This window comes from Procambarus clarkii, chromosome 41 (assembly GCF_040958095.1).
Source record: "Procambarus clarkii isolate CNS0578487 chromosome 41, FALCON_Pclarkii_2.0, whole genome shotgun sequence".
NCBI classification, from domain to species: domain Eukaryota; kingdom Metazoa; phylum Arthropoda; class Malacostraca; order Decapoda; family Cambaridae; genus Procambarus; species Procambarus clarkii.
In genome coordinates, this window is record NC_091190.1 from 12,509,670 (window position 1) to 12,522,207 (window position 12,538).

The window sequence follows — 12,538 nt, forward strand, 5'->3', positions numbered from 1 at the left end:
ACTCCGTAAAAAAATTAAACTAGTTTTCCTGATCAAGTTATGTATGAACCTAAGCAACTCCACTAACCTATTGAGGCCGGTGCACAGAATACGTCAGTATTAGGGTGGTTTAATTTTTAGTAACCCGAGGACATGCTGGGGACACGGACGTGACCTGTACGTGCGTGCGTGTCCCCATGTACTATATACTCTCTCCTGTTCTTATTTTTACTCTCGTTTATATTTCTGTGCATCCCTTGGTGCCTTACGTCTGTGTCTCCCATGCGTCACTCTGTCGGTCGTACAGTCAAGCGTCCCCGTAAGACTTATACAGAGAACATTGGGAAATGCTAGTACTAAATTTATTTTCCTTCTCTCCGTCTATATATATATTTTCATCATATCCATTCCATGTGCTAAATACTCACACTAGCTTAGCGCTTTCTCATAATTGCCTGTCCTTTCACAGTTAATATGGTTTGCAACACCACGTTAATCGCTATGTTTTTCCTGGTTGCAGCATGGCAGGAAGTGCCATGATACAAGGCCTGTAAAAATGTCAATCACTGATATTCTCCAGCCAGTCTACTTCGACTGATTCTCCTGTGTGGGGTTGGTTTTGTACGCTCAATTGTGCTTTGCTTGTGTGGACACTCATACACCCTCTTGATAATGTAAACGAAACGTGGGTTGACATCCCGTGGAGTTTGTGAATGCACACATAATTATAGAGTCCGAACGTAACGTACGGACACTTCTCCTTACGCCTGATGCATCTCTTCTCCCAATAGTGAATAGGTACTAGGGCGTTAGGCAACTTTTGTTGGTTACATAGGGAGGTCTCCCTAGATAACCTTAATACTTCCTGTCTCCGTTAATAGGAAATCATGTGTGTATGTGTGTACGCCCGTTCCTTAGTGGCACAGCACAGCTGGTGTGTCCCATACCACCTCTGCTTACTTCCTGCCTCCACCTTAAAGATGATAGCTAGTTACATTATATAACTCTTCTAGTTACACATGATTCCCTAAGCCGTTAATTCGAAATGAGCGTTGTGGCTGCCATGTAGTGGACCTGTAAGTGGTTAAGCGAGGGACGGTCTTCTGGCCCTGCTCCAATGGCCTTATTGGCCAGTAAACACCTGCTCTTGGCACTATGACCTTAGTCTGGTATACTAAAATGCATCTTGGAAATACGGTAATGTCAAAAGTCAATAGCTGAAGAGCTGCTGCATCTTGATTCGAGGATGTTTAGTGGAGTCTAAGGCCTGCTGGAGACACCCATGAGAGTGTGGCTCTTAATGTCAAGGGTTGAGTTTGACGAGTCTGTTGAAATTCCTACACTTCTCCACGCAGTATGTATTTTGTGTTAATTTGTAGATGTCTTGTGATAACACAAATAATATATTATGTGCATTCCAGCAAAGTTCTTTTTGATTTACATATTAATGAGAGCATATTATTTTAAACTGATATTAATATTTGGCAAGGAAGAGGAGAGAGGAGTTTATGCAAGAGAAAATTTAATATTTCGTGTTCAGTAGGAACTTAAATCAGAAACAATTTGAATAGAACTTATGATAATACAGGTCTTAAAACTTGGACAGAAATATCTCGGGCAACTAGGTGTAATAATGCTTGAGTTTATAAATGTATATATTATTGAAATAAACTGAACCAATAAAAAGAATCAGATCACCTCTTTTTCGTTTGACAACAATCCACGCCGGTTCTCGTGGTCGTCCTGTCGACGTCAGAAATAACACTGTTACCTTCCTGTTGAATGCAAACACGTCGCTATTGTTCGTTTATGTTTGCAATGCTAATGAGCAATCCGCTTGAATAAAGAATAAACCTTGGGGGAAGGAATGTATAACTTAAAGATTGTTTGCTTCCAAAATAAGCCACGAGGAAATATTGCGTAAATCTGGTGCAAGCAAACACACCGGCTCCCTGTGAGTCGCCCGGTCGGTGTCGCACCGGATGACTGAAATAGACAAGCCTCATACAAAGATTGCGTTATATACGTCTTCTACAAGCGTCACACACCGTCTATTCAGTTCACACGTAGAAAAGCGAGGAATAATGAATTGTGAGTAAAAGGGAAGTAGGATTACATCTGTTTCAGGCGACGAGTTGCCTAAAAAATTCGATCAAATATAAACCTGTACACTGTGATGATTTTCCATACCTTAAAATTAATTTTGGCGGATCTCCAAATTACACTAACCAGAAAATAAACAAGCAACCCACCTACCACATAGAATCCGATGCATAGAAAGCGCAGACATTTGTGAGCCGTTACTTTTCATAGAATGTTGCATTTGCGACGTTGGTTACCATACCGTAAAAAACGCCACTAATTAATTGAGAAGACGGGTTGCTTGAGCACTTACCTCGCTCTCCCAAGTAAGATAACTGCTTAAATTTTCTAGTTAAATCTTTACTAACGATCAGAATGACCTAAAAATTGGGCCCACGCTGGCATACTTAGTGTACCTTGATCTCTTCTAACCGTTCCTTCGAAAATGTCATGTCATGTCTACTACAAGACATAACATTCAGTTTCACCATACAAGCCACCCACCACAGGTCATGACAGTCACTTTCACCACACTTGTCACCCTTCACGAGACATGACAACACTTGTCACCCATCTCGAGACATGACAACACTTGTCACCCATCTCGAGACATGACAACACTTGTCACCCATCTCGAGACATGACACATTCAACAAACCGTATATTTCAAGAATCTGATGACCGCAGCCTACAGAGTAGGCGAACATACACTAAATAACATCACGCACAAAACTTAAAATCTAACAACATTATAGAGAAAAATATATAATACTCTATAAAACCCTAAACTCCTAAAGTCTCTTATCTAATTATGAGAAACGACATGACCTATTCTGGGTTAAAAAGCTGGACAAAGGAAGCCTATCCAAGACCCATTAATGGAATAAATGTATTGGAAAGAGAAGAGAATCACCACCATCACCTCTGGATGAGTCGGTCAGGGTGGAAAAGTGACCCCGCACACTTGAGACAGATTTCCGGCCTTCAATGGGATTGGCTTCCCCTTCCCCCTGCGACCAGACAGTAATCTTTCCCCATTACGGAAAGGATTTATGAACCTGACTGGGGTTTTACTCCTGGTCACGCAGCTGTTTGCCAAACTTTAAGTGTTCATCCTGGCAGATCAGTTGCTCCCCACTCAGATGTTTCTAACGCAGCCTTTGGTCCAGCAGTTTTATTCATTCGCGTGTTGTTCCTCCCCTAGTGCTTATTCCTTGCCCAGCTGTTTTTTCTGACTCGCTATTGTTCCTGCTCAAGTTATTGCCCTGTTACCGCTGTTATTTTTGGCCCAGCTGTTGTTTCTAATCCAGCTGTTTTTACTAGTAAAGTTTATGCTCACTAAACAGCGTTTGCTATTGACTTAACTATAGTGGTCCAAGTGTTTCTCTTAACCCCGCCTTTGTTCTTGGAATATTAATATCATTCCTTGACCATTTGTTACTGGTTCAGCTGCTGCACTTAGTCCACATGTTCATCGTAGCCTGTTGCTGTTTCTGGTCAAGGAACATTCATCAAGATCTCTAGCGATTTGATCTGCAGAATGTTTTGGGCTATTGAGGAAAATGTTTCAAATCAGCTGTCCAACCTAGCAATATGTCACTAGGAATTTGAAATGAAAGTGAACATATTTTTATGACGAATAACGACTTGTTAATAGAAGGGCATTATATATGAAAAGATATTACTTATATAATCAAGCAAACACCGATATTACCAAACTTTCAATTTTTTTGGCAAAGCCTATGAAAATGTGACGATTTGCTTAATTTACACATCACAGCTGGTAAAGAGACTGCAAGTCTAATATTGGAAAACAAAAAATCACTGCTACGGTACATTTGCCGAAATGTGAAAGCCTAATAAAATAACTTATCATCCAAAAATTACAGCACCTATAATTAGTTTTCCAAAGTTAGGCTCCAGAAATATATTATCAACACTAACTTTCTTAGCTAAAGGATTTTATAGGTTTAGTTCCTGAGACTATTATGCACCTTTGTAACCTCTCCCACACAGGATAGGAATGAGATACATAATGAAGGAACTGAACTAACGTTAGGCTTCACATGAACTGATGAATAACAACTCTTAGCTTGCAAATTTCACTGGGAACATCAGCACCATATCTAACAAACGCAAATCTAATTATATTTTTTGAGAGCTTTGTATGTCTAACAGTGTATTTCGTTAGTCATCTTGTTTTGAAATATTTTCTTGCGTTTCACTGAATTGCCCTCAACTCAAGTCTATGGTAAATTGTACGTACATCAATGTTTAGAGATAATTCATAGGTGTTGAGTGGAGTATTACTGTTGTTGCCAACTAATGTCAGAAAGTAAGCAGACGATGAGTCACAATAACGTGGCTGAAGATATGATGACCAAACCGTACACCAGAAGATGATGACACGACAACGTTTCGGTCCGTCCTGGACCATTATAAAGTCCTATGTGAATACGACCTTATAATGGTCCAGGACGGACCGAAACGTCGTCGTCGTCTCATCTTCTGGTGTGGAGATTGGTCATCACATCAGAAAATAACGCTATCAGCAGCCTAGCACCAGCCCTTAAGACGAGCTGAAAGGCATATTCGCGCTTGTACATATTACAAACATATATATATATACTTATATATATATATATATATATAATATATATATATATATATATATATATATATATATATATATATATATATAAAATAAAATAAAATCAATCAATAAATTGCAATAAAATCAAATAAAAAAAAAATAGGGGTGGTAGGAGAGGAAAAGATTGAAGTATTCAGTGAGAATCCACAAGGTCTTCTCTGAACACTATTTATTTTCTTCTTCGAGGATGTGGGTCCCTTTAATTAAACCACAGGTGGTACCCCTATATATATATATACATATATATATATATATATATATATATATATATAATATATATATATATATAATATATATATATATATATATATATATATATATATATATATATATATATATATATATATATATATATATATATACACACTACCTAAACTTTCCCAGAAGACTCAACAGTATATTGGATTCATTAATTATCTTGAGGTTATCTTGAGATGATTTCGGGGCTTAGTGTCCCCGCGGCCCGGTCCTCGACCAGGCCTCCACCCCCAGGAAGCAGCCCGTGAGAGCCGACTAACTTCCAGGTACCTATTTACTGCTAGGTAACAGGGGCATCAGGGTGAAAAAAAATTGCCCATCGTTTCTCGCCGACGCCCGGAATCGAACCCGGGACCACAGGATCACGCGTCCAGTGTTCTGTCCGCTCAGCCACCGGCTCCGGTGTACTGACGGTGGTAAGTTGTACTAATGTGAAGAAACGATGTACAAGAAAAACATGAAAAAAAAATGACACTTACGTATACTTATACGTAAGTATCAGTATACGATACTTATAAAAATATTGTACTTACGAGTAGTAGCTGTGAAGAGCGTGTGTTGACTGAAGACGGATATGATGTGTCATCTTGAGAGGGTAATATAAGGTTACCTCCTAATCTTGAAAGGGTAATGTAAGGTTACTTCGTAGTCTTGAGAGGGTAATGTAAGGTTACCTCCTAATCTTGAGAGGATAATGTAAGGTTACTTCGTAGTCTTGAGAGGGTAATGTAAGGTTACCTCCTAATCTTGAGAGGGTAATGTAAGGTTACTTCGTAGTCTTGAGAGGGTAATATAAGGTTACCTCCTAATCTTGAGAGGGTAATGTAAGGTTACTTCGTAGTCTTGAGAGGGTAATATAAGGTTACCTCCTAATCTTGAGAGGGTAATGTAAGGTTACTTAGTAGTGTACGCTCGCCTCCTCACTGTTCACCTTCACCTTGTGCAAGTGGCAGCCACATTTCAAGTTACTGTAACCACCCATTGCTCGCTGCCAACTTTATCACTATGAACCTTCGCTACACACACTTAAGTACTCAAATAATGAGTCATTTCATGCTTAACTATCAAGTACCAGCCGCGCTTAATGTTCTCTGAGCCGCATCATCATCAATCCAAACACTAAGCAATTAATTAATGGAAAACGAATGTGTATCTTTCATAACATTTTGCAGCAGTAACGAGGTGGGAAACGAGCAGCTGCTCTTACACTGACGGTGGTCAGTATATTTATTCTTAAAGTCGTATAAGTCAAGCCAAGAGCGGAGGCGATGTGTCTTTGAGGAGTCAAATTGATTTAACACTCATTTTTATATCTATACTCACGGTTCCCCGTCTCTCTCTTGTGCTACGCGGCGCCACAATCACTTGACGAACGCGCTACACTCGGATGTAAAGATAGTTACTGCGTTATACAGTCGTAAAGGCCAATTATGTCCATTTGGCGGGCGCGCGCGGCCTCACTCGCCGCGGCCACAGGAACACTGAGGGCGGCCGCGTGTAGCACGCCGCGTCGTGAGCAAGGCGGGAAAAATCAGTTTCATAATTATTATTATTATTTATTTTATATTTCACAAATCTATATTAAAAAATGGGCATAATTCAGATTGAAGTGATGTAAATCGAAATTAGGTCATCGTTATCGTTCATTTGCAAAGATCGGTAAGTTACAAATCCACTATTATTAATATAATTATATAGCCTAATATTTAATTATCACATATATCATAGTTTTCAAATTATTTTTTTTACATTAGATAAAATCGTCATAAGTATCTGTATAAGTAAAGATGCTCATTTGAACGCGTGAAGTTGTGGGCGGAGCTTTTAGCAGATTCCTTCTTGTGATTGGCTCTTGTGGTGAACGTCACCAGAACTTCTACCAATCAAATGCTAGCGCGGTAATGTGCCCTTTAGCGTGTCAACCCGCCTTATGGACTGTTGTTGACCGTTGACTGTCATTTACCTAGATGCCAACAGCTGTAGTCATGATACTCATCTTAGAATTATAGGTCTAAAAAACACTGATGGAAAAGTCAGTATATAGCTGGGGGGGGGGGGGTGATGGCTCAGTAAGCCAAATATAGCTAAGACAACAGTAAGTTACATATAGTTGGGTCCACCCACTTCTCCTTTCCCATTAAAAGTGACAGAATAGTATCGGTGTATATCAGAGTTACAAGATTATCGCGAATAACCGAACTCAATTACGGGCTCGCCATAGCCCGTGCTACATGAACATTTCGTTCTAAGTAACTAAATCTAAAACAGCAACAACATGTCGGTGAAGAGCGTTTCGCTGTGTCAAACCGTTCTTATAAACAAAGGCCAAAGTCCATTACATGCACTTTATAAAGGCCAAAGTCCATTACATACACTTGCCAAACCATCTGTTTATGAATGAAAAACGGTGTACACAAGACTCACAACTGATTACGTCCGAACACTTCCAGGACAAGTGCTTTGCTGACGACTTTTGTTCGAACCACGACGCTGTAAATGCTTCACCCACGTACTGTACTACTAATACAAATAATTGTCAACAGAACCTAAACACTTAACCTAACCTAACCAATGCTTAAATATGCACAATATGCTAATATATAATAATTTTAATTTATATTTGAGAAAATTCCTGTTTTGAATGAACAGCATGTTAAAATGGCTGAATGCTTCTTTGGGATCGACCGCTGGATGGAATGGACTTAGTCTGAAGACGGGTTGCTCGTGTTTACCATAAATTACTCTGAATCTGCCGGCATCCAAGTGGCATAAATCGATTACTATTTAGCCCACATGATGGCTCTCGTAAATCCTTCCCGCCTGCACTTAACGTTAAGATAGCGTCGAGCGCCGCTACCTACGCCCAAGAGCGACACCCATGCGAGAGCAACTCTCCCTCCACGACTCTTGATGTTGATAAGGCAGGTTCTGGACGCGTCTCTCGTGATTATTTTAAATAGTTTTTTTTGAAGATATATATCGATTCGGCAGACCCACAGTCCCTGCCTTCGAACCATCAGCCCCCCTGTGCAGGCGATGAGTCACAATAACGTGGCTAAAGTATGTTGACCAGACCACACACTAGGAGTTGAAGGGACGACGACGTTTCGGTCCGTCCTGGACCATTCTCAATCGACTTGAGAATGGTCCAGGACGGAACGAAACGTCGTCGTCCCTTCAACTTCTAGTGTGTGGTCTGGTCAACATCAGCCCCCCTTTTCCCTAACACCATCACCTCATTTATTTCTACCATCCTACACATCGTCAGCTCCTCCCTCCAAACCCTTCACACCATCTCAGTACGAATGATAATTAATCACTGCCTCGAGGGGTTCTGGGAAGCAACAAGGGTAGAATATTTCGCAACAAAAGTTACATTGATTCTCTTCAACACACTTAAGGCACTACCAAACATCTGGGTCAGGATTCATTAGCATTTAAGTGGCCACTTACAAAACCTGCACATATTTCTTCGAGCACTGTGACTTAAGTCTGCATTTATTAAACTATAAGATCTTCGTAACTTCGTAACCTAAGGTCATTAGTGTTACAGAAAATCCTGAAGCGCTTTTGAGCTCATAAAGGGTTTAAAAATGTAAACAAAGCCATGATTAACGTAAGGTGGAAATCATGAAGACATCTTTCCATGATGAAGAAAAGATGTAAGAGGTTTCGTAAGTGGACAGTCAAATGTTTGACGAATCCTGGCCCTGGACACTGAGAAGTTTCGTTGATGTTGTTTCTTCCTGGTACACTGTCCTCTTGGGACCGATAGAGAGTTAAGCTTGAAATTTCAAGTTTAGGTTAGATATATATATGAATGAGTTTATGTGGCTAGGAGCTGTCTCGTATAAAGTAATTATCAAGAGAAAGCGCCTAAGCCATTACAACTATATAGCACTTGGAAAGGGATGAGGATGAGATGAGATTTGGGATTGGACAAGAGGAAAGGAATGGTGCCCAATCACCTAGACGGTCGGGGATTAAACGCTGATCCTCTAAAAAGCGAGACCGTTGCTCTACCGTCCATTACATGTCTCGTATGAGCCAATAGATCTTCTACAGTTTTCTTTATTTTGATGTTATCTTATGTGTATATACTCCCTCTGCTTCTTGAAGTGTCCTGGAGTTTGTGTCAAGATTTTCGTAGCCTCATGCTGGGAAGCTCCATGAATTGTGCTCAAAGAATATTAAACAACTTTTATTTATCAAAATTATATTTAACAAAGTCCATAAAATACACATTTAAATTTGTTTGTTTACTGAAGAGGATAAAAGTTTAAAAGATTGCATGTCTAAGACCACCAAAAGTACTTTTTAGACAAATGTATACCTGTAAAATTAAATAAAGGTAGAAACGTCATTGGGATTTAATTCAATCCAAGGATTCCTAAATCCCAAATTCCATGAAGAGTATCCGAAGTACTGAAGGAAGTTACCACTATTGAAGGTAACAGTTAAACAATTAAAAACTAAAACAAAAATGTTCAAGTATTGAAAACGACACATGTTACACAAACCATCGTCTTCACTTATAATTAAGTATATTAACTTTGTTCACGAAGGCATATAACTTTATCCAAGTAATCCACAGTCACATTTGGTAATCCACAAACGAACCTTGTAATTTACATACAATATTGTAATCCAGACAAAAACTTGACAATCCACAAATAAACCTAGTAATCTTCACACAAACATCCTAATCTTCATACAAATCTGCTAATCCACACACAAACCTGGTTATCTCCACTCAAATCCTGATAAATCACAAAGCTAGTAATCCAAATACACACCTAGCAATTCCCACACAGCCCAGGTAAATCCATAACAAGCCTGACAATCCTTCCAAACCTGGTAATCGACACATAAACCTGGTAAACCACCCAAAATCCTGGTAAATCTCAGACAAACCTGGGAAACATTACTAACCTGGTAATCCTCGCACAGTCCTCGTAAACCCATATAAGCCTCCTGGTGATGTGTTCCAATTATCTTTAGGTTCAGTTCGCCAATCTTCAAAGACATTTTCACGCTTACATATAAGGAGAACATATATTACCGAACTTGCATATTTTTGGTATACAAATATATCGATCTTGATCACACACACTGATGCAGCTGAGACAGTCAGCCATTCAGGACGACAGAAATAATCCCAGAACTACGACGACTTACATACCAGGAAAGGTTGAGGGTCACAGGACTAACAACACACCAACTCAGACATGACAAGGTGGATCTCACATAAACTTTTAAAATACTGAACAAATTAGAGGATATTAATCCAGACCATGTCACATTACACTGCACTTTTCACATTACACTGCACATTGTGAGTTTCTTCACTGTGTCACTGACATGATCAGAGCGACCTACTGTACACTCATCTAATATTATCGGAGAACTGCTATAGATTTTAAACCAAACACACTCAATACCCAGCTGCTGAAACTCACGAAAAACAGTTCACGGTCATAAACCAAGCTAATACTAAAAAAAAAACTCATGCAAACCCTGCGTCACACACTAAAATGTCCACTCACACTCCAAACCCAACTCACACAGTGAAGAGTCAGTACTTGAGCCACTCAACGCACTTTCCAGCTGGGTCCCGCCGAATGCAGGAGCCTTCTTCACCAATGTTGGTCTCGGGGTTTGCGGGTAGTTCCTCGGCCGCGTACTGCTCCTGGAGGTCAGAGTTGGTGGGTGGGTGTGAGAGTGAGAGAGAGTGAGAGTGAGAGTGAGAGAGAGAGTGAGAGAGAGAGGAGAGAGAGAGAGAGAGAGAGTGAGAGTGAGAGAGAGAGATAAGTTGGTCTCTACGAGTAGGTTTCAACTGAGCTGGATTAGGATTACAGCTCTTGCTTGCAGTTTCACCAGGTTCTTTATATAATAGTTCCATATGTGATACTTTCAAAGTACATTATCATGAATTAAATGAATCTCTAGGAGCCGGCTTCAGATGAGTTGAGGTAGGGTAGCGACTCTAGCTTGCAGTTTCACTAGGCACGCCATTTGACAGCCCTTATAAACCCTAGTTTTAATTTTAAACAATATATATATATATATATATATATATATATATATATATATATATATATATATATATATATATATATATATATATATATATATATATAAAAGGGGTACCTCCTATGTATGTATATATGTATGTATGTATGTGTGTACGTATGTTTGTATGCATGTTATCCTTTTTACTCACTTCGAACGAAGTCCGGAAACTACTAAAGTTTTCAGTCAAATTTCCTGGACTGAGGGGTGCCAGCAGATTCTCTAAGCCGCCTCCTATCCTCACAGCATTCCATTTCATCCTCTAGTTTCGAACTAAACAGTTTATTTCCCCATTACTGTGTCCTTGACCGACTCTACTTCCTGACAGCCATTACTAACTTACTATGGGATACTTACGAGGATGGAGATGTGTCCATTGTTCCAGTTGTCACAGTGGACGCTGGCGGCTCCGTCAGGAGTGGTGGGGACGCACACGCACCGCTTGCGCTCCTGCGGGAGGGCCGTCAGTGCAACCCGCTGACCGAACACGGTAGCCAGCTTAATGACTTTCTTCTTCTCCTTCCCTGGAGAGCGTCTCTTCGGGATCATGAAGGACGAGAACGTGAAGATGGTTCCTGCATGAGGACACGGATATATGAACACTTTATTCTTCCCACACACACATCATGAAAAGTTTTTCGTTATTATTAATAGTATTCTATTAATTGTATAATTGAAAACTAATTCATTTATTATTTTTATATAGCAAACTCTGAAGTATGAGATAACCTGACTGTGATATACTGTACAATGCTCTATCTCTCTCCCATATATATATTCTATCTATCTAAATGATAGATGACATAATAAGTGCGACTGGGTGGTTCTGTTAAGCCACAGGGTTCTATCCCCTCCACTCTGCTGTTGGAGATCAAGACTGATGGTAATACTAGCCCACATTAGTAGTGCTCCTCGAGAAGCCTCCACCGTGAAGTTAAAGGAATTCAACAATAACTCTTTGATGGCACCGTCGCCGGGGAATTGAATTTATACAATGCTGATGATCTTGTTGTTGCTGCCCCACCAAAAAACTAATTATAATTAATCAATTACATTAACACACAAACACGAAATAATCCATAAACACACAATAACACACAAATACATAATAAAATACAACAGAAGCACTCACAACAACCCACACAAACACTTCTAACAACCCACACAAACACTTCTAACAACCCACACAAACACTTCTAACAACCTACACAAACACTTCTAACAACCTACACAAACACTTCTAACAACCTACACAAACACTTCTAACAACCTACACAAACACTTCTAACAACCCACACAAACACTTCTAACAACCTACACAAACACTTCTAACGACCTACACAAACACTTCTAACAACCTACACAAACACTTCTAACAACCTACACAAACACTTCTAACAACCCACACAAACACTTCTAACAACCCACACAAACACTCCTAACAACCCACACAAACACTCGTAACAACCTACACAAACACTCGTAACAACCTAC

The 12,538-nt window shown here is 39.7% G+C and overlaps 1 protein-coding gene across 1 annotated transcript in view; it reads right to left on the reverse strand.

Annotated features, from left to right (window-relative positions):
* Positions 1–9,171: 9,171 nt before the first annotated feature.
* Positions 9,172–12,538, reverse strand: part of LOC123761054 (uncharacterized) — a 72,818-nt gene continuing 69,451 nt past the window's right edge. The window contains 2 exon segments of the mRNA XM_069339343.1: positions 9,172–10,661; positions 11,402–11,619. Of these exon segments, the coding sequence (XP_069195444.1) occupies positions 10,548–10,661; positions 11,402–11,619 (332 nt within the window). The 3' untranslated portion in view covers positions 9,172–10,547.